At 43.1% G+C, this 22,101-nt stretch overlaps 1 protein-coding gene across 1 annotated transcript; it reads left to right on the top strand.

Annotated features, from left to right (window-relative positions):
- The first annotated feature begins 2,904 nt into the window (after positions 1-2,904).
- Positions 2,905-21,149, top strand: COMP (cartilage oligomeric matrix protein). Its single transcript, XM_010310464.2, has 22 exons — positions 2,905-3,027; positions 3,222-3,324; positions 3,805-3,911; positions 4,802-5,053; positions 7,147-7,232; positions 9,394-9,445; positions 11,620-11,792; positions 13,072-13,209; positions 14,006-14,083; positions 14,234-14,392; positions 14,957-15,061; positions 15,240-15,347; positions 15,801-15,960; positions 17,175-17,293; positions 17,734-17,786; positions 18,219-18,412; positions 18,847-19,025; positions 19,251-19,299; positions 19,551-19,747; positions 19,893-20,065; positions 20,229-20,368; positions 20,547-21,149. The coding sequence occupies exons 4-22, from the start codon at positions 4,978-4,980 to the stop codon at positions 20,591-20,593; spliced, it is 2,286 nt and encodes a 761-aa protein (XP_010308766.1). The 5' UTR covers positions 2,905-3,027; positions 3,222-3,324; positions 3,805-3,911; positions 4,802-4,977; the 3' UTR covers positions 20,594-21,149.
- The last annotated feature ends 952 nt before the right edge of the window (positions 21,150-22,101 follow it).

Below are 22,101 nucleotides of genomic sequence, written 5' to 3'. Positions count from 1 at the left end.
GGACTGCAAATAGCTCTAAGTACAGATCATTTAGGAATCCTGTTTGTTGAGATTGTGTTTTAGCAATGGATTAAATAAGTATTTGTACATAATCAAGCTGTAAAATCATGTTTTGCAGATTTTTGAAATGTTTTTGTTTTACCTGGAAGCACATAGTAGAAAGGTAGGACAAGACTAAAGATTCTGCTGGCAGCTGGGCATCAAACTTCAGTGGCCAGTCCTTTTCACAGTGTGTATCTTTGGAATTTGCAAATTTTAGACAATAGCATTCAAAATAAGTACAAACTGGAAAAAACTGTGCTGTGAAATTCTGATGTACTGGGCTTCTTACTGATCTACTTATGAGTGAAACAGAAATGAGTATTGCGTAAATATGTCAGGTTGGTTCAACTTCAGTTGTAATCTAGCAGTTCACCGCAACAGATAATGTATCTTCTGAGTCATAGTTTATGTATTGTGACAATTAACAAAATTCATGACTCATTAAGATTTACTTGAGACTTCAAGACTTTTATTTCTCTTTGAACTGTGTAACTGTTGACAGTCTGCAATGACTACCATCATTTTTCATCTCCACCTTTCTATATTGATCGTATAAAACTTGGAAGCTGCATATATTCCCAGGCTCTTTTACAAAAGTATAGAATTGAAATGCAAGTTTTCAAATATATAGTGCTATTTCAAAGAAGGGACTAATCTGAAGCAATGGGCTTGAATAGCATCCCTCTGAAACATTTTCTAACAGTGGGAATGTAAAGCCTGGGGTAGTTGTGGAGTCTTCATCGCTGGAAGCACTTAAGAACAGGGTGGAGAAGGCTTTGTGAAGAGTGCCACTATTGATCTTGTATTGGGACGAGATGGATGAGATGTTTTTTGAAGTCCTTACTTGTCATCTTTTATATAATTCGGTTTCTTACGACCATAAATGTATAAGAAACATTGTAAAACACTTAGCATACCATTTCAGAGGGTGTAGGTGTTTTTCACTTATTTTTAGAACTTGACCTTACAAGACTGAAAAATAACTTTTTCCTTCTGACTTTAGTCCTTCACTTGGCAAAGATTAGTTAAAAACAGAGAGATGGAAAATATTTAAACTTTAAACTACTATGAGCTTTTCTTTTTGTTGTTTGTTTGTGTGCTGGTTTCATTTGTGATGTCAACTCCAGTCAGGGAAAAAGGTGTAACTAACCTGGCACTGCACAGAGTGCAAAAACACTTTTACACTGAAGCCCAAATAAACACTATCCACTGTTCACTTTTTCTTTTTTTTAATCAGTAATGCTTAAAAAATGATATTGACAAATCTGGAAGATGTTTCCCCATCAGATAATAACATGTTCAGATATATCAGCTACTTTTTAATTTGTCCTTTTGAAAGAGACACAGGCACCCAGAAATAACCAAGTCATGACCAAACACCCTCTGATCTGCTACTGTGTGTTTAAGCTGCGTTAGAGTAGTGATTTACAGGGATTTCTTGCCCTCAGATCTGAATATAGAAAGGTATGAAATGAGTCCAAGGAAAATAAAGGTAGGAATGACCTCACCCTGTGGAGACACCATGTCTTGCTCAACCTAAGAAAGCTCTATAGAAACTAGCTATGTTTTAATTTGTACAGTGATTTTCTTACCGTAAATGAATGGAAATGATCCCAGGAACTGTTGCAGACTAAAGAGACATGGCTTCAGGTTTCTAGAAGAATGTAAAGACATATCAATTGCTTCCTTAATATGCAGAAGATTTACTTGTTCAAATATTTAAAATGGGTGTAATGCAGATTTGATATGCTTTCGTTCATTTGATTTAGAATAAGTGAGCAATAATAAGCACTATTCTGTCACCACGCTGTTCTATACCAGTTGTTGCTGAGGGAAATGAACATCATTTCTCATCAGTAAACAGTCCTGACTTTACTGAGTTTGAGAACTTTCATCATCTAAGTACATACTCACAGTTTTCCTCTTGTGCTGTAACACCTCAGCTAACTGCAAAGTTACTTAGAACTCTGTGCTCCTCGTGAGCCAGTTCAGTATAGTCTCCAGTCACTAATAAATTCATTATTAGTGACTCTCTTGCAGAGGAGAACAGACAGTGATGTACTTGCAGATTGTCCCCTTTGCAGATTGTCCTCTTCCCTGTGAAGAGATCCAGGTTTGCTGCTGGTAGCCCTGAATGTTTTAAGTACTTTGGTGACTTGTCCATACAAGGTATTCTTCAGAAAAGAGGGGTTCACTCTTTTCCTTTTGTCCTTTGCAGTGACTCCATGAGCCTGGGAGAATTCTTCTTTTTAATGTCAATTATTTGAGTTTCTTCAGTCCATAGTAAAAACAAAGAAAATTATCTAACCTCTATAATACGGTTTTGATGAGTTCATTTGGATGTTAAGTAACAGGCATATTAGAAAATATAATGAATGATACATACAAGTTGATCACCAGTGTATAGTATTATAAAAGGGCACGTGATTCTGGGCAGCTGCAAGTGTTCAGAAAAATGCTGAACTCTGCACAGAGGAAGCAGGACCCTTGATAGCCATCAACAACTCTTCCTAGATACAAATACCGCTCCTGTGCTGGCTGCGGGTCACATTGTTTTACAAGCCAATTTCACATGGTCTCAGAAATGGTTGCTTTCAGTCAGCCTATTGTCTCTTCTCAAAACCTGGAGGGGGGGGGGTTGGCGCCTGAAAACTTAGAAACAGAGAAGCTGGATACTAGACTTTCAAGCAACTTTTTAATTAGGTGTCTGACTTTAAGGTGGGGTTTTTTATGTGGGTTTGTTTGGTTTTATGTACTGATATAATTGAGTAATACTTTACTTAGCAGAAAACATCATTACTGCTCATACATATTTTATTTGCCTTGTATTGAATAGTTCCTTTTTTCATTTCTTTTTTTGTGGTACTAGGATTTTGATTGTCTCATCATTCTATATGGACATATATTTCTCCATACAAAGCAAATACGATGTCAGTTGTTTCTGAGGTGACCTCACAAGCGACCCTTGTCCATTCTTCATTCCATGTGAGTTACACTTCTTTCTTTCTGGAGTTTTATGACTTCTCCCCATTTGAAAAAAAAAGCCCAGATTCTTTCTGAATAGTTGGCAAGAACCTTCCTTTATTAATCGGGCTTCTGTTGAAGTAATGTGCTTTTCCCTTAAAACTCTCCACTATCAGAACAGGTACTAATAGGCTTCCTTGCTTGCCATCTAGCAGGGTCCTGGACTGAGCAGTCTGTGCAGTCTGAATGTCTCTCTCACCTCTTGACAACAGCACCTTCAAATGTAAGCTGGACAGACATCAACTGTCACTGTTTCAGGTGAAAGACTTGGTCTTTGTGGGGTGGATGAGAGGGCATTTTTCATTCACTCCCCATTTGCTGCTATAAAATAAAAATTGTATATAATATTTCCCAGAACATCACTAGAAACACCAGTGTATTTTATCTTTACTTTAATAATCACTTGCCATGGTTTTGATTTGTCCAGAAGGACCTAGAAATGCTAAAACTTGGGAAACTGAGTTGTTCTGAGATCCAGCTAAACCACTTTTGCTTACCACAAGTATCAAACACTCAAAGCTGATTTACCTGTGGGTTGACAGCAAAAAGTCACTTGTTGTCTGTAACATGAGATGGCATGTGCACCAGACAAGCAGAATCATACAAATGCTGCCTAGGTAACACATGCAAATTAACTTTATTTTCAGTATAAATTTTCTTGGTGCAAGAAAGTGTAAAATCTGTCTGCTGCACCATTCCTGTAATATAAAACTAATAATATTTATTTGCTTACTTTAGTGATCATGCATGCTCCCCAGCGCCTGCAAGACTGCACCCAGTTATCTTCAAGAATTGTGCACAGCCACAGGGATGGGAAGTTTTTTCCTGAATACGGGAGGTCTGAGGTAAAAATGAGAAAAAAATCTTTTATATAAATATCCAAGGATCCTGCTGCTATAACACTTTAAAGACTGACCTACTGTTTCCTGGGGCTTTCCTGTCTGCGTCCTCAAGGGTGTTGTATGATCAACGTACTGACAGATTTCACAATCTAACAAACAGTGAGAATGTGCGATCAAGGATTTCACTGGTCTTCAGACTAACCTTTTTTACAGGTCACGGTTTAACTTGCAATTTCCTTGATGTAGTAGCTTTAAGATTTTCTTTGGGCAGGTTTTCTTTGGCTGCTCTAGATGCATTTCTCAATCCGCTCTGTGTCTTCTGATGGAAAGTGCTGGATTGAGACTGACTGATGGAAAATGCTGGATTTAGACTCATTCCTTCACAGACAAGAAACAGCAAAGTCTACCTTCCTTTCATGCCGTCACTTCTGCACTGCATCCTTCCTTTAGACAAGCCTGGGTAGGGGGTAACAAGAACATCAGCCTCTAAGGGCTGGTACATTTGCCCGATCCCTCTCTCAAGTAGGATGTGATAGCTCCTCTTTGGAGTTGGAAGATGATTCAGTAATTCTACCCCAAGTGTGAGTGGTGAAACTGTCTTTTGGGAGTTTAAAGAGCCTTTTCTGAAACTCTAGTGAAGTCCAGATGTCTCGTAGCTTTTGTGATCTTGTGAGCAGTTTTAGAAGGAAAATCTGTGAGGGATAGGGCTATGAATCATCCATCTATCCTGTGTCCATGAAGAAGAAATAAAAACCCCAATCCAAAAGGAATCCATTTAATTCTGGAATTTTCTGACCTATTTTGGTGCAAGCTGGTCTAAAAAAAAAAAATTAAACTACTCTCCTGATGAGTTTCTCATATTGTTTACTTTTGTAACGTTCTCTGTGGACTAGCAGCCAGAAATGACGTCCACCCCTCGTCCAGCATCAGAGAATAAGAACTTCAGAGGAAGGAATGCAACTTCATAAATAGCAAACCGCAGACACTAATGGGGAGCAGAGGCAAACCTGCAGGTTAAAAATTTGTTGCAAGAGAAGCCCACACATCCACACTGCCTGGAGATTCAAAGATGAGTTCAGTTCTAGCATTTGTTTTTCTCCTCTGCCTCTCTTGTCCTTTTTCATCATGTCAGCAAAGAAGAGCAGGTAAGTAATTTTAATTATCTCTATATTTTCTGGACTTGTATGCTTTCTAGACTCCTATGAAAATTCTGTTTTGCAGAAGGGAACGAGGAAGAAAATAACATTTCAACTGCATCTTCTGACGCCTAAAAGCAATGTTTAGGAATTTTGTAGTTTCATATGAAACTTGAAGCTTAACTGTGTAAATATTCAGTCTTAGATTTTTCCTTAGTTCTCCTCCTGAGTAGTGAAGTTATTCCAGGGCAACTGGAAATTTTGTTGTGCTTTGTAATGACCTGCAAAAGACATTTTACATTAATCTCCATTTTGCATGTGATTTAAGTTAAAAAAATCAGATCATACAGCAAGTCCTGTAGCAGGATCCTTAGATATTCTCTCTGCTTGTGCACATAGAGCTCAGGGAAGCCTTGAATTCTAGGGACGTAGCCATGCTAAGTTCGTTACAAAACTTCCACCGTTGGGGAATGCTTAGCTCCATGAGGATCTGTGAGATCCAACAGACTCAGACTGTGTACCAGAGATTCAGGTGTGTGCTTACGGAGACAGAACGAGTTCATGGAGAAGGATGCATAGTAATGGAAATGTCTGCAAGTGCGGATTTTCTTTGGAAATAGCGCCTGAGTAGTTGAATCATTATTGTGAATTTGAATATTAAAAAAAACCCCAAACTTTTATTTTAAATTGCATCTTGCTACTGGGGATGGAAAATTCTTCCCAGGAATAAGGGAAGCTGCCTGAAGCCTTCATGCAGAGCTTATTCAAAACCTCTGTTTGAAGTTAGAAATTATATGTAAGCTTGTTTCAATAAAATAAGAAACATCACTTTAATTCAGTCTTTCTGTCTTAGAATGACACATTTTTGGTACTTTCAATTGAGTTCCCAAACCAAAATGTAGTGGAGAGGTTACAAATATTCATAAAGTCCTCTTGGTTCTGTGTGGGGAAGACCCTTGAGGCTTTCAGGCTCATTTGTCACATGAGAATGCCGAAGTTGCACTGTCAGTAGCACAGGCTCCCATCCTGCCTTTGGCACTGGTAAATTCTTCATTCTCAAGGAGGCAGACCCCTAACTCCAGCTGATTTTCCCCTGAACACACAGCGCTGTTCGTAGAAGATACTGCTACTTCTTTCTTCAGAAGGCTTTGCTTACACTGTAAACAAGGTGTGACTTCTGTTAGAGGATTGATTAATCTAGAAAAAACTAGAGAAATGATGTTGTACTTTCTCATGGCAGACAAGAGAATACCAGAGCTGAACTTTGTGTCCAATTGTTTTTAAATGGTTCAGGTTTTCTTAAAACTTACATAATTCTAGAAACAATGAGCTACTTCCATTCATTCTTCTTGAGCGAAGCTGGAGTATAAACTAGATTTTAGCATGTCTCAAAGGACTAGGCAAGTCTAGAATCTAGCAGATGGGAGGGAAAAGTCACGGTAATCTGCCCTAGATGACCTTATAGGATGATTTATATCCTCTGTTCAGCATAGCTTAAACAGGATTTTGCCATGTTGCAAGGGTGAGTGGATGTATCCTTTGTGCCCCAAAGCCACTACATGGCAATTTAAAATTGCCGCTACCCAAAAAGAACCCATCTCCAGCAAGAAAAAAGTCTGTACCTTGAGAACAGGCGAGGCAATGGCTGATGTGCCAGTTCTCCACGTTCAGTGCTTGGCAGCACGTTTGGGATAGACTCAGCAAAGAGCCTTACTTTAGCGGTGCCCTTCATAGCAGCTTCCACAGCACTGAATTATTAATTTGCTTCTTTTGGCAGCAAAGCCTTCCTATGTGTGAACTGCGGAGACCATGCCAGATTAACAGCTACCACAACTGCCAGACTGCCAGGCCAATTTGCTGAGGGGTAACTGTTACCTACCTGACAGGCATGGCTGATGATTAGCACTGTCTGCCCTGACCGGGGCAAATTCTACCCCATGTGCAAGTCTCCATTACTTCCAGCAAACTTCTAGTTAGGAACTGGGGAAGACTGGTGTGGAGGAATCTGTATCTTTAATATTAAGCTGAAGTTAATAGTATCGGTTGGGTTTGTACTACTAATGGGTCTTCTGTGTTTCTCCCAACTGCTTTGGGTTTTTTAGGAGGTGAAGTTGGGCCAGAAATGCTGGAAGAGATGAGAGAAACTAACCGTGTGCTAATGGAAGTTCGAGACTTGTTGAAACAGCAGGTAAGTGAGAAAAGCACCTAATTCTTTATATGCTGCACAAGAGAGATCTCTGAAACCTCTGCCTTATGTGCTGAGTTCTGGAATTGGGGGAGACTTCTTTTGCATTAGGTGAAATGAGTAATAGAATTATTGCTCTGGAAGCCAAATCAAGCAGTGGTCTCACAATTAGATCTGTAATTCTGAGATAAAGTGGATTTATTTGAATTCCAAATTTTGCTGCTTAGAACCATGTCTGCTGAAAAACAGCATACATGGAGAATGAGCTTTTAAAAGACACGCACACACAGTGGATATATATTTAACTGGAAAAACAAGTCACTTTTTCCTTGGTTTTGTGGGCTCATGAAATCAGTAGAGAGTCCAAACTTGGAAGATGGAAGAGACCTTTCAGCCATCTATTAGGGTCCTGGAAATGGAAGTCTAAACAAGCTCTGTATTCACTCTTTCCCCTTGTTTTAATCCTAAGCCTTTCTGGCTCCAGTTGTTTCTTAGGGAATTTGGAACTTCTTGGGTGCTTAGATCTTGTCCCATTTTAATGAGGAGATGGTGGTTGGTCTGGTCAACTCTCTTTTAAGTATAGAAAAAGGTTCCATTCTCCCTTTATCCACTCTGGGAGCTGAGGGCAGCAGCCTCTGCCTGCCAGATAATTGGAATGGCAGACAGGTCTCTGTGCCAGTGCAAACTGGGCGGCCTCTAATCTGCAAAAACATCTGTTGCATTGAGTTACTCTCACATTTCAGGCTGCTGCATAAATACCCAGTGTTTACTAGGAATCAGGTCAGACATGGTTTCTGGCAGCCTGGAGCAATGATTTCCAGTGTTCCCTTCCAGCTTAGCACTGCTTCTCTATACAGGTTTTCTATTTGTTCTTTCTCTCGCTCTTGCTACCTACTTTTTTTTTTTTTTTTTATCCATGGCCTTTTTCTGAACAGCACTTTCAAGAAAACTCTTCCTCAGAAGACAAGCTTGCATATACCACTGGAGAGCCAAGGTGGCAGTTCATAATTTCTTCATCTGTGCAAAGATTTTCTAAAACCTAATTTTCCTTGATTCAGCATCTTGGGATGTTGGCAATAAAGATGGCAAAAGACATAACAAAAAAAGGCCAGATCTACTCTCCTGAGCCAAAGGCTGAAGGATTCTTGGCTGAAAGAAACCATTGGTATTCAGTTGCAGTGCTCCAAATTCTCTGTTCTGCTCTCTGTCACCCACTTCTAATGGGAGATATTCTGGGGATTTGGGTTAGATCTAGCTCTGCATTAACTATTCAACATGTTGGAGGGAAGAGAGACTCTAACATTGAATGAAAGCTTACTCTTATACCTGGGAGCTGGCAGAGAGACATGAGTAGAAGCTTTTGTCAAAGTACAAAGTGAAATGACTCAATGGTGGAAACATGAAGTCCACGGGGTGTGGAAGGGTGGTCCTGAGCATCAGTTGTAGATAGCCCATTGCAGGAAAGAGGTTTGCTAGGATTGCTATCTAAGATGCTAGAGAGTCATATAAATGTTAGCTTGAGACTGACATGCTTATCTGTGCCTGTCCCATATTCCTTCTCCAGCAAAGGGACGGCATCTTTGCACTGCCAATGCTACAGATTACCTCTTTACTGAAGCAAGCTTGAAGGAACAGGAGCCTAGGGGAGATCAGAGGGAGTCTGGAGGGAGGAGTTTCGTGAATAGATTCTAAATATCCTCATGGCAAGGGCATTAGGGCCAAAAATTGGCATAAGCAATGTCGGAGATTATTCATATATCTGCAAAAATGGCTCACAGGGGAACCTCCTCCTGACTTTACTTATGCCTGGACTGCAGATAAAGCAGACCTCTCTAGGACTGCTAGTTCAGCATCTTCTAGAGTAGAAGACCCAAATAAAGTAGATACCTCTTCATGGCACTTGTTTCGTGTATTCAAGTCAAGTGTTTCCTGCATCTGTGACAGCCTGTAGAAACACTACTGTAGGGAGTGACTTACAGCAGGGAATACAAGCCACCTCAGCTTCCAGAAAGTCTGCCACATAGATGTTGGGGTAAGAGTTAATTTGTTTGTAAGTAGCTATGCAGTCTCAGAGAGACACCCTGTTTTCTGGCAGTGGGGCTATTAGTTTGCGTGGGAGCACAACTCAGCCTTTGGCTAAATGGTGGTTCTTGTTTTCTCCTAGATTAAGGAGATAACATTCCTGAAGAATACAGTCATGGAGTGTGATGCCTGTGGTGAGTTACTGAGCTGAGTCCTATGTTCAACTGCCTCTTCCAAGTCCTTCATACCTTTGTGTCCAAAGAAGTAGTAAAATGCCATCTGTGACCATCTCCCCAAAGGAAATAGCTTGTTTCACAATTATTCTGAGTGTCACAAGGTAATACTCAATATTAGTGATGCTTTTTTTTCCTCCACAACATTCTGCATGCTTGGACCAGTGTTCCATGCTGTTCTCGTGGTTCAATGGCAGCTGAAGCTATTACCCCTCTCCTCAGCGTGGGGTGCAGAAGTAGCCTTAAAAACCTCATCTTTCCTTCCAGCAAAACCCTAGCATTCACCTACTTTCACTATTTCTGAAATAAGCTTTGTTAGTGGTTTTGTGAGATACCATGCTGTACTTCTCAGGGTAGCTGCATTCTAGTGCGGAAAGCTGCCCAACCACGTCTCCTAATAACCCAGCACATGGCCGATGTTAGAATTGCCTGGGAATGCATGCTGGGTATCCTGTGGGATATGGTTGGCTACTCCTGAGCTGCAACTGGAAGAGAACATCACCCCCAAGAGGCATTGCTCTGCTATTCCTTCCATCCTAGTGCTGCCACCATCCAAGCAAAGAGATTGTTTACAGAGGATTCAGGAAATAGGGTCATAAATTTTCCCATATAAACCTTGCCCTCTGCTCCCCAGTAAATGTTTTTTTCTAGACTGGAATTTACTTCCAGTATATCTGGCTTTCAGAAAGCATGGTTCTTGGAGATGCTTTATTATTTGCCAGTACACTCAGAGGGTGGAGCAATAACCATTTCTGCATTTGGAGAGATTGTACTTCTGCTGGAAAAGAGATTAGCCAAAGCTTTTGGGACCTGCAGTACAGAAATGCATTCATCCACAGAAATTGTTTAATAATTTGCTCATAAAACTGTCCTGAACTTTCTCTCTGTTACTTGATTTCTGCCTTCCCCACTTGCATTCTGCTTTATATGTGTTCTTCTCCTGTGCTCCTTACTGTAGAATTTCAGCATCTTTTAGTCATGCACTGAAAAACGTGACTCACAGCAGTCGTGTGCTTCTCATTATTTCTTAGAAAGAGAAGCACGAAGAGAGAAGGCCATGAAGGTTTTGCAGCTGGTGGTAGAGTGTTGGTTTTGGTTTGTTTTGTTTCAGGGTGTTTTTTTTTATGTTGGGCATTTAAGCAGGAGAAAGCAGGAGCAAAAAGTGTCCTGGCCACTTAGATTAGTGGGTGTGGGAGACTTGTGACAAATCTAGTGTCTGGGAAGGGTTATTCACAGTCTTGAATTGGCCTTCAGTGAAGTTCTGTGTCCCATACAGATTAATTTTGCAAGTTGTCTTGTGTTGTGTGTCAATTCATGAGGATAAGGACAAAACCCTGGCATTTGGCCTAAAACGTTAAGGGAAGCTGGTGTGCAGCAGTGTGGGCACAGGTTTGATGTGCACAGAGTGCTTCTGAATAGCACTGCAGTAGCATTTTATATGGGTTAGAATTTCTTACACATCACATGCTTCATGCTTAGATAGACCATATTGCTGTATTCCAGCCTAGAAATGATGAATGACCACATAACAGATTGATTTCTCATCTGCCATGCCAGTACGCAGTGAGGTTTCCTGGCTCTGTGGAGCTATCAGGTAGCATGTTTTGCATAACATCATGGCACAAGAGCCTTACTGAGCCTGATGTAAGTGTATTCCCGCTACAGACCAAGCTGGCCTGTTTAACATGCCTACCTTCTACAGCGGAGGTTTTGGCTGACAGCCCTCTACAATGCTTCCCAAATTTAAGCCTGTGCTATGTGAGGTGTCTTGAGTCCATACCATCAGTGAGGTGTAGTTGTAGAGGAAGCAGGGGGAGAACTGATCTCAGTGGAACTCCAAAAGCAAGGGCATTACACCAACAAGGAGAGCAGCATGACAGGAGTTTTGGACTGGGAGCTAAGACTTGTGGGGTTTCTTATGGGGCTTTTTTTTGTCTGTTCTGGCTCAGAGATCTGTCAAGCTGCTGTTTCTGGCTTCATTTTTCTCCATTTACAAAATAGAGCTACAACTGCTCAACCCTCAGAAAGGATGCAAGGAAACCAAAGCACACTGCTATCTTCTGAGACGATGGGACCGCCTGATGATAGTCTGTGGCAGCGACAGCTGTGTTCTTAATGTTCCTCTTGTCCTCTAGGCATGCACACTGAGGCAACAGGCCCTGTCATCACCGTGACACAGTTTAACAGATGCCTCCCAAACTCCTGCTTCCCTGGCGTGGCCTGCACTGAGACTGGCACTGGCTTCCGCTGCGGACCCTGTCCCCCAGGCTATTCAGGCAATGGGTCTCATTGCACAGATATCAATGAGGTAAAAACCAAGCAGGACAGGCTGGAAGTTAGACAACTGGCTCGCTTTTCTTGGACTGTCGCGGGTTTGTCTTGTGGTTGTAAAGAAAAGTCTTGCAATTCCCCTAGGAGCTGAAGTTCAACAGAAACATAATTTCACTGGAAGAAGCCTGTATCTCACCCTCCCTTAAGCTCTGCTGCATGTTAGTTTTATATACAGTCTAGCTAGGCACTTCTTTCTAAAAGATACACAGGCTCTAACAAAATAAATCTTTGGGTTTGTACCACACAGGAAGGTGGGTTTGGAAGACAACAACAGTCCCTTCTGGTCTTACAATCTTTTGAGCTAATGGCTGATGAGTTGTTAGAGATAAGATTTATTATGTGTGGAACAGAATCAACTGCTACCCGAATAGTCCTTCATACGATAAATCTTACCACACTACTTGTATTGCTTTACTTCTGCCTTTAAATCAAACCTTGCTAGGCAGATACTGTTTAATTTGGGGTTTTTTAGAATGTGTGGCATTCCATCAAGTTTACTGTCTTGTGTGTATGCAAAGCTTTACTCAGCCATTAATGTTGTGTGTCCATAAGACTCCTTAGTTCTGTGGTTCCCAAACCGTAGTCCTGTACTTGCTGATTAGTCCACCGAGCACCTGTAAGTGGTTTACAAAGCCGTATCACCTCGATAGTGTTTCAGTTTAAAACCCTGCTGAAGTTGAAAGGGTCAATGAGAAATTTTAAGATTGATGATAACATATTAGCCACCAAAACGTGGGAATCACTGTATTAATGTAATGCATCTGCCAGTATAGAGCGTAAGAATTCAGAGAAAATAATAAAGTGTAGAGAAAACAAAGCAAGCACTAATAGCAACTTTGGAAAGACAATTGCTTCCCAGAGTAGTAAACAAACAACTGTTCTTGTCTTTCAAAACCAGTGTAAGAAATTATCCAGTTCTCTGGATTCAGAGACTGCCAGGAAGGAAAGTGTGAAGTGAAGCCAGCTCTTTGCCTGGGCAATTGATGTCACCTAAGAAGAATTAGTCCTGAAAGTTGATTTGTTTTACTTGTCTGCACATATTGGGACTGGGGAGAACAACTGAGATGGGGAAGCTACATTTTCCACTTGCAAGGGAAGCCAGGAACTTCTATGCATTTTTGGTTTATTCTTTAAAAATAAAAAGTACAATAGCTGGATCTCACCCAGCGAGGCCTGCTTTGAGAGCTGCCTTCACAGCTGGCCTCGAATGAGCAAGCCTGCCTCACAGTTCTGCATAACCTCTTTCTTGTTTACAGTGCAACGCAAACCCCTGCTTCCCAAAGGTCCAGTGCATTAACACCGTCCCTGGCTTTCGCTGTGATCCCTGCCCTCCCGGCTTCACTGGGCAAATGGTCGAAGGGGTTGGACTAGCTTATGCCAGGGCCAACAAACAGGTAAGGCCCAGAAACTTTTCTGTCTCCTTCAGATTAACTCTTTCCCCTCAGTAATTGTAATTCAAAGGTCTTGGAACCCTCAAAGAAATGGGAGGGAAATATGAGATGACTGCATTGTATTGGTGGGAAGACTGATGCAGTGAGAGGAGAGATTTGCCAAGGATGTCCTAGCACATCAACAGCATAGCAACCTCCACTCCAAGACCTTACCTCTGCTGAATTTATGCTGGACAGAATGTTATGTCTCTGACACCTTTGTGCCTGTGAAGCCAGCCTGGGGAATCCTTCATACTAGGACACAGAAGAGTTGATGCAGCTACTGCCCCCCCTGCTTCCCTGACAGCTATAGACAGATTAAAGTTTAAAAAAAAACCCCACAGCACCTAGTCCTAGTATGGTTTATAAGAATATATTGCCAAAAGCAGGAATGGCACGTGGTTTGTGTTATTTAGAGAGCTGCTAGGTGGTCACAGGACACAGTCTTTGACCTTCTTGCTCCATTGACTCTCTTCTATCCTTTTACAGTAAGGAGATACTCTGACAGCTCAGCTCAGAGCTAAGCTATTTTGCCAGGCTAAAAGCTCTGGTGACGCTGTAGAGGGTGAACAGCTTGCCTGGGGTCAGGAGTGTTGCTGGGATCTGGCTCAAGCTTGTCTGAAGGAAAACTTTGAGCTGTGGGTCCTAGTAAGGTGTGTCAGGGGCTTTGTTTCTGCATCTAGCAATGCCCTAATTCTGTAATCTGATGTGGTATCTGCTTAAGAGTGAAGTTAATGTCTATTTTGCTCCTCCTGGGCAGGTTTGTACTGACATCAATGAATGTGAAACAGGTGCTGCCAGAAACTGTGTCCCAAACTCCATCTGCATCAATACACGGGTAAGTATTACTGGAAAGCCTCATGTGGATCTCTCTTCCCCAGGCTCTGGGGCCTCTGTTAGCCATGCCAGTCCAGCTGCTGAGGAAGGTTACAGCAGAAGTTTGCCAGGACTCATGTTGTAGTTAATCCCCTATTGCTTTTTCTTGCAGGGATCCTACAAATGCGGGTCTTGTAAACCTGGCTTTGTTGGGGATCAAGTCACTGGCTGCAAGAGCCAGACAGTGAGACGCTGCCCTAATGGTGAAATTAGTCCATGCCATGAGAAAGCACAGTGCATCGTTGAGCGCGACGGGTCCCTCTCCTGCGTGGTAAGGTCCAAACGTCCCTGCGACTGCAGTCTGCCTGCTTACTGTGGTTTCCCTTGCACTGCTTGCTCTCCTGGGTCTGCCACTGCCCTCTCCTGGAGAGCATGCCTTCCCGACACAGACCTGCTCTCCATTAACACCTCAGCTACAGCAGCATCTCTTTCAGTGCTCTCTGGAGAAGTGGACTGCTCCTGGCACCTCAGATCCACTGTTGGTTGTTTGGGGTTTTTTTTTGCCTGAAGCACTACAAATTTGTCAGTCATGGAACACTGCATGCAGCTGAGCAGGGAGAAGCACTGTTCAGCAACCAGCTGGAGCCAAAAAGTTTTGCTGCTGTATCTGTCTTTATAATGTCAGGAACAAGCAGAGAGCTTGTATCTGAGCTATTTAAAATACTATTTACAGCACAACTGTTTCTCCAGACAATATTTTTCCTGTAGAGTGTTGTGTACCTGGGTTTGCAATGTTTTGTGCTGGCTGTCATGTAAAGCCTTCAGTTTTGGAGGCATACAGCCATGGGGGGACTCACTGGCAGCCTCATTTTGTTTATCATCTGCTGTCTTCCAGTGCCTCGTGGGGTGGGCAGGGAACGGCTATGTCTGTGGGAAGGACACGGACATTGATGGAGTCCCTGATGAGAAGCAACGCTGCTCAGACAAAAAATGCCGCAAGGTAAGATATAGTTGTCTCATGTTTAACTGGAAACAGTACGTCAGAGGAATGCCTAACCGGAACTGGGCAATTCTGATCTGAGGGCAGGCCTTGGGTGCTGGTGAGACCCTGGCCAACCTTCAGAACTCAGACTGACACGCAGAGCTTGCTAACAGGCCCTTTGTTGCTTTCCTTTCAGGATAACTGCGTGACTGTCCCAAACTCTGGCCAGGAGGATGCAGACAGAGATGGAATTGGAGATGCTTGTGACGATGATGCTGATGGAGATGGGATATTAAATTCTGAGGTTTGAATTCTAATGCTCAAGCCTTGCCATACCTAAATGTACCCAGAGGTCCTGCAAAACAACTGCCTACACCTTTAGTGTGAATTTAGAGAACCTGCAGGTCACAGCATGCAATAGTTCTGTTTAATCTGGATGGTCTGAAGGACTCTAAAAACGAGCAGCCAGGAGGGAGCATCATGACACTGAAGGGCCTTTACAAGTCATGGTCCCCTGAGAGTTAGGGAGTCGCTCGCTCTCTCTCTCTCACTTGGTCAAGTGCCTTTTGGCAATATTTTCAGGTGCTACTGGTATTCCCTGAACAGGCAGTGACTAGGTGGAACAGAGGAAACCAAGACTGGCTGCAGACACGCTGCTGGGCTTCTCAGAGCAGCTGGTCACACACCTCAGAACTTTTGCTTTCCTTGCGTGCTCAGTGCCAAACATTTCCCCTCAGCCAGTCCCTCTCTGCCACAGGACAACTGCATGTACACACGCAATGCAGACCAGCGCAATGCAGACAAGGATAACTTTGGTGATGCCTGTGACAACTGTCGCCAAGTGAAGAACAATGATCAACGGGACATTGATGGCGATGGGAAGGGTGATGAGTGTGATGATGACATGGATGGAGATGGTAAGAGCATCCTCAGAGAGGTGCAAATACACTGAGCTAAGAACCAGAAAGCTCTTCAGCACGCAGGTAGAGATCTTCATGGCACGTACCAGCCTTCAAAGGCTTGAGCTCTACAGGAGTAGAACTGATTTCTGATGAGCTGAAGCACAGCTCAGTAGTTAAGATGCAAAGATGAGCAGTCAAGCCAGCATCCTTCACAGTTCAGCTCTCGCAGGGTTTAAAGATCTATCTTCAGGATAGTGCTAACAATTTTTATTAACACTCTTGCTGTGCACAATCACACCAAACCTGTGTCAGACAAGACAGACAAACTGATCTCAGGCCAGACAAGGACACTACTTTGTGCTGCAGTTTAAACTTATGAAGAAGTATGGGAATATCCAAGTTGTTAGCAGCTGCTGGCTCAAGGCAGTATGTGTCAGTGCTGTCTTCTGGGGGAAAAAAAACCTGGCTGGCTTTAGAAACAGTCTGTGTGTTAATGGTGCTGTATATGCACAAAGCCTGCTTTCAAAAGCCAGAAATTGCAACTGCTGCTGGCCTGAGACATACTTATTTACAGAGTATTTCCAGTGCATCTAACGCTGTTTGGGTCTGGCTACATCCTGCCAAGTAGCTCCCTGCTGGCATGATTTGCTGGTGTAGTAGGTAAATACAGAGAAGTGGGAAGTGAAGTCATACAGGTTGCCAATTAGATTGTTCCTGTCCTGTCTCAGACCTTGAAAAGGCACTGTCTAAATCTTCCATGTCAAGTAGCCAAGATTAACCTTGACTTATTTTATAATTGTATAGACGTCTACTTTAGAGGAAAAAGACTCTGTCATGGTTTAAGGAACCGCAGACAGCTTCGTCTTCATCCTCTTGGCCACTCACTCCTGCACAGATATGATGTCAGTTTGGAGACATGGTCTTCAGTTCTTTAGCTTTCTGTAAGGAATGTGGTTAAGGACATTTCCTCTCAGGTTCATGGGCAATAGCCGATGATGCAGTCTGGAATATGTTTTAAGATCTGTTGCTGCTGATCTTTTCCATCCTCTATAGCTGCTAGGATGTAACTTAAAAGTGTGCAAAATGTACACAAAAATTGAAATTGTTGCTTTACTACATGAATTCAGCTGTCCTAGGTTTTTTTGCCATCTCTACATCCAAAAGAGATCTTGCTGCATAGACCTTGATAGCCCTGTTGCCTTGATAGGTCTGCTTTGCATCTTTTACAGGGATCAAAAACCAAATGGACAACTGTAAGAGAGTTCCTAACCCTGATCAGAAAGATGGCGATGGTGATGGAGTAGGAGATGTGTGTGACAGCTGCCCAACAGTCAGTAACCCAGACCAGGTAAGTGAGCACTCCCAATTTTGCAGTCCTACGGGTTCATTTTTCTTACTCAAGACAGTGCTCGTGTCACCCGCCTAAGGTGCAAATACCTGGTAACTCACCAACACTACTGCTTGCAAATTTTAGCTGCCATCCTGCCTTACAAAAGTATAGCCCCTTGAGATCAAACGTCCTGGGGTACAGAAGAGTAAGTCAGAGAGGAAGCGTTGCACTCTGGACTTCTCTCTTCCCACCTTCATCTGTGTTTAGAAATAGCGCTGCTTGAATTCAGCAAGGCAACTTGCAAATACTTGCAGAAGGAACTCTCCCACCGTTGTCAGCTCTGGTTTCAATCAGAATGACCACAGCACTGAGGCTAACACCTCCCATTGTTTTCTCTATTGCCTAATTCTCCTGTTGGTCTATGCAAAGTTTAAATGGTTATCACTTTATTTTACTAGAAAGACACCGATCATGATCTAGTGGGAGATGTCTGTGACACCAACCAGGACAGGTGAGAGCTTGCTGCAAAAGTTATACTTAGGTTGCATGAAATCTTGGGGATGGAGGGGGAAAAAGGCAAGCATTGGCACCTCCCTGACAACCTGGCTTTGACTTACCCAATAAAAAGACATATTAAGGGAGGTGGAATTTTCTTCAAACCTCAAAAAAAACTTGCCAGCAGAAGCATATCCCAAAGGCTAGCGGATGGATGTACACTCACTGACAGCAGGCTTGCTCATCATTAGCTACCACTCACAGATTTGTTCATACACTACAGCTGGAATATTTTTGATCTACTGTTGGTGTAACTAATAGCTTAAGAATTTACAAAGATCACCAACTTCTGCTATTTTGTCAAGGATCCCAGCTCCTAGAAAGGCGTTGCGTGCATATTTTAAAAGCACATCAGTGGATAATCTTTACCTCCAATTTTCTCCATCAGTGATGGGGATGGCCACCAAGATACACGGGATAACTGCCCGTCAGTGCCCAACAGCTCCCAGGTGGACACAGACAATGATGGGCTGGGAGATGAATGTGACGATGACGACGATGATGATGGGATTCCAGATGAGAAACCTCCAGGCCCTGACAACTGTCGGCTTGTCCCTAACCCTGGCCAAGAAGACTCAGATGGTAAGGGAAATGGCTGCATCTTAGCTCTGCTTGGGGGTCTTCCACTCCTGGGCGCCAATGCCTGTCAGTTTGCCCTCTAGAGACAAACAGGAAACAAGATCGCCTCAGTACTGACTTGAGACAGTCTGACATCATTTTCAGATCTCCAGTAACGCTGACATCAGGATCTTATTTGGGAAAATTTCTCTTCCAGAAGTATCTACAATTTGAGGCGTTTCTTCTGTTCAGAGCATCTCTGCAAGCAGAAGCCTCAGGGTTTCTTTGCAGCTGACTTAAAGGAAGAGAATACCAGTGCTCTGAACACCTCTTAACTTTGCATAGATGTAGCTGCCTTAAATGGTGCTAGCCAAAAGCTGGGCAAGTAAACCTCAGGTGCAAGGGGTAGGAGAAATCGATGAAAGCTCGTTACTCCTTTTCTCCCTTCACACTCTCAGGTGATGGTGTGGGAAACCTTTGTGAAGATGACTTTGACAGAGACATGGTGATTGACAGAATTGACGTGTGCCCAGAGAACGCAGAAGTGACACTAACAGACTTCAGGGCTTTCCAGACGGTTGTATTGGACCCTGAGGGTGACGCACAGATTGACCCCAACTGGATTGTCCTCAACCAGGTAGGATGCTGCTCCTAGAACGGGCTAGTGAGTCAGTGGGAACAGGCCTGTACCAAACTAGATGCAGTTTTCATTAAAAGACTTTGCAGGCTTAATGGTACTGTTTAACACTGTCCTAATCCTGGAGTCTCGCCCCCAGTGTACCTCTCCCCTGATCGCTTAACAACAGTAAAGTTAGTGCATTTGGAACTACTTTACTCATGAGGCAACATTCATCTTTCTCAGGGCATGGAAATTGTCCAGACCATGAACAGTGACCCTGGCCTGGCTGTAGGTGAGGCACTTTTTTTTTTTGTCCTATTGGAAAATCACCACTCCTTAACTGCATACTTCTCAGTGCAGCTTTTACAAGTATTTCAGACACTACTTAATGATTCCATCCACCTCTTGGGAAAATATTTTCTGTAGTAGGCAGTGTCTTCAGATGTGGCTTAGCAAAATCCACTTACCCCACATGAATCCAGAAAGAAATGGATCTACGCTTTGTCTCAAAAATACAGATAATTGTTTTCCTACCCATTACAGGTTACACGGCATTCAATGGAGTGGACTTTGAGGGCACATTCCACGTCAACACTGTCACAGATGATGATTATGCTGGCTTCATATTTGGCTACCAGGACAGCTCCAGCTTTTACGTGGTCATGTGGAAGCAGATGGAACAGACATACTGGCAGGCAAACCCCTTCCGAGCAGTAGCAGAACCGGGAATTCAACTGAAGGTAAAACCGCCATTGAAAAAAGAGTTCAGTTGTGGATTTTTGCCTTTTTCTTAGCTGTGCTGCTGGGAGACATACCGTGGGGGCAAGCAGCTACGCTCAATCAGTCCTTTATCCACACATTTTACCAGTCTCTTCTCTGTCGTAGGCAGTGAAGTCTAAAACAGGCCCAGGTGAGTATCTCCGGAATTCTCTCTGGCACACCGGAGACACCACAGACCAGGTCAAACTGCTGTGGAAAGACCCTCGCAATTCTGGCTGGAAGGACAAGACATCTTACCGCTGGTTTCTGCAGCATCGGCCTCAAGTTGGGTACATCAGGTGAGGGGGTTACAATTTCCTTTGCACGGCTGAGTGGAAGTTTAACACATAAAAGCAGCATCTCTGTAGTAAAGAGGAGGGAGAGCGTCCGACACGGGAACAATTTCTACAAGGGTGTATCACTCTCACGTTCTTGTCCTACACACACTTATTTTTCTCCTAGAGCTCGCTTCTACGAAGGCCCTGAACTAGTAGCAGACACTGGAGTTGTCCTTGATACAACTATGCGAGGAGGACGCCTGGGAGTCTTCTGCTTCTCCCAAGAGAACATTATTTGGTCAAACCTGCGTTATCGCTGCAATGGTGAGTTAGTTTTGAAAGTCAAATACAGACATTTTTGCCATTTTGCTTTCAAGATGTTAATTTGTTCTTGGCTGGCCTACACGTACAGCTGTAATAGGATGTCATGCAGTAGCTTATTCTATTTTTTATTTCGGGTTCTACTTCTAATCTGTATTTGCTTTAATCTCATCCTCCTCAGACACCATTCCAGAAGACTATGAAACATTTAGAGTTCAGCAAGACTAACCTCCGCTTCAAACGTCTGTCCAGCCAAATTTGCTTTATAAAAACGTGCTCAGCTGCCCCACTATTGCTCTGGTATAAAGAACTGTAAGTAACGTACCACTGCACTCCGCACAGCACCGACTCTCAATGCATTATCTGGCATCTTTTCTACAACAGCAACTTTCTTTAAATGCTATTGGAACGGCAGAGGTGTAGACAGCGAGCGTGAACAGAAGCCTGTGCTGCTGTAAACACTAGTTCTCTACACTAGATGGAAAAGGACGTGCTGAGAAGCTACCTGCAGTAGCTGGAATTGTTCGAGTAAGTTTAGCATGGATGAGTCCCAGGAATCTCTTCCCTACTCAAAGGCTCTCAAGTGTGAATGTTGTTCTCCTTTTCAAGACCTACTGCAAAGCAAACCCAGCACTAGTCTGAAAAGGACAGAGAGCAGCCTATGTACAAGTTGCTCACAAAACATTTAAAAGAAAAAAAAAAAGCACTTTAAGGAGAGTATCTTTGTTCTGGAATTTTGGATAATAAATACTTGGAATGTTGGATAATAAATACTAGACTTCTCCATGGTCTTGTGCATGTTGCTTTTTCCTCTTCTGAAACTTTTCCAATACAAATGTGTAACAGAGAAACCCTCAAAAGCTGAAAGCAATAGCACTGCTAGAGAGCCCTCAGCTGAATTCCTAATTTTGTTAGTGGTACAAATGCACAGGGCCAGTTTTTCATTCAAGAACCTTCCTCTAGTTAGACTGTCCTACCTGGTTCCTGTAAGCAGCAGTTCATTTTAGAACGATAAATGAAGGCTTTGAGCTTGATTTGTCTTATGACACCATGCCAGGACCCCCACGGACAGTCGGGGAACTGTGAAAACTGAAGCTGGCGGTATCAGAGGTGCTCACCTGAGCTGGGAACAGCGGCCACTCACAAAGGGCCTCCATAGTCAGTAATCTGGAAAGTCTGAAACCCTGCACCCCTGTAATGCCCAGTCTTTCCCAGGTAAACGATAACCTAGCAGCATGCCAGTCTGCCTAAAGAGGCAATAAAAGCCAGATTTTGCAAGATGCTTCAGGTAAGCAGTTCACGTTAATTATACTGAAACTTGCTCGTGGTTTCAGGAGACTTGCTCATGGTTTCGTCAGAAAGGCAGTTCCTGGCGAATCCTGAGCTGTGCAGCTTTGCAAGCTAGTTTGGAGTTCCACTCCAGAATGAGGCCGTATGCTACAGACCATACACTGGATATGCTGCTTCTGTTCACCGTTACCAAACAAGCAAGGTGTGAACACAGCTTCCCCTCTCCTCCTGGAAAGCTGACGGCAAACGCTGCACTTTACCAAGCATGGGTCTCCACAACTACGCGCATTTGAATTTCATGTTCCAGAGGCAACAGCATAAGCAGAGCTCTGCCAAGAGAACACTCGTTTTGCTAACGGGCATGTTTAGAGATGGTTCGTTTGCTGATCGCAGCACAGAGAGAACATCTCCATTCGCCATTCTATCTTTCCCCAACAGATGAGGTA

The sequence above is a fragment of the Balearica regulorum genome, chromosome 26 (assembly GCF_011004875.1).
Source record: "Balearica regulorum gibbericeps isolate bBalReg1 chromosome 26, bBalReg1.pri, whole genome shotgun sequence".
NCBI classification, from domain to species: domain Eukaryota; kingdom Metazoa; phylum Chordata; class Aves; order Gruiformes; family Gruidae; genus Balearica; species Balearica regulorum.
The sequence above is the reverse complement of the archived record's forward strand: the minus strand, read 5'-3'. Positions and strand labels throughout refer to the sequence as shown.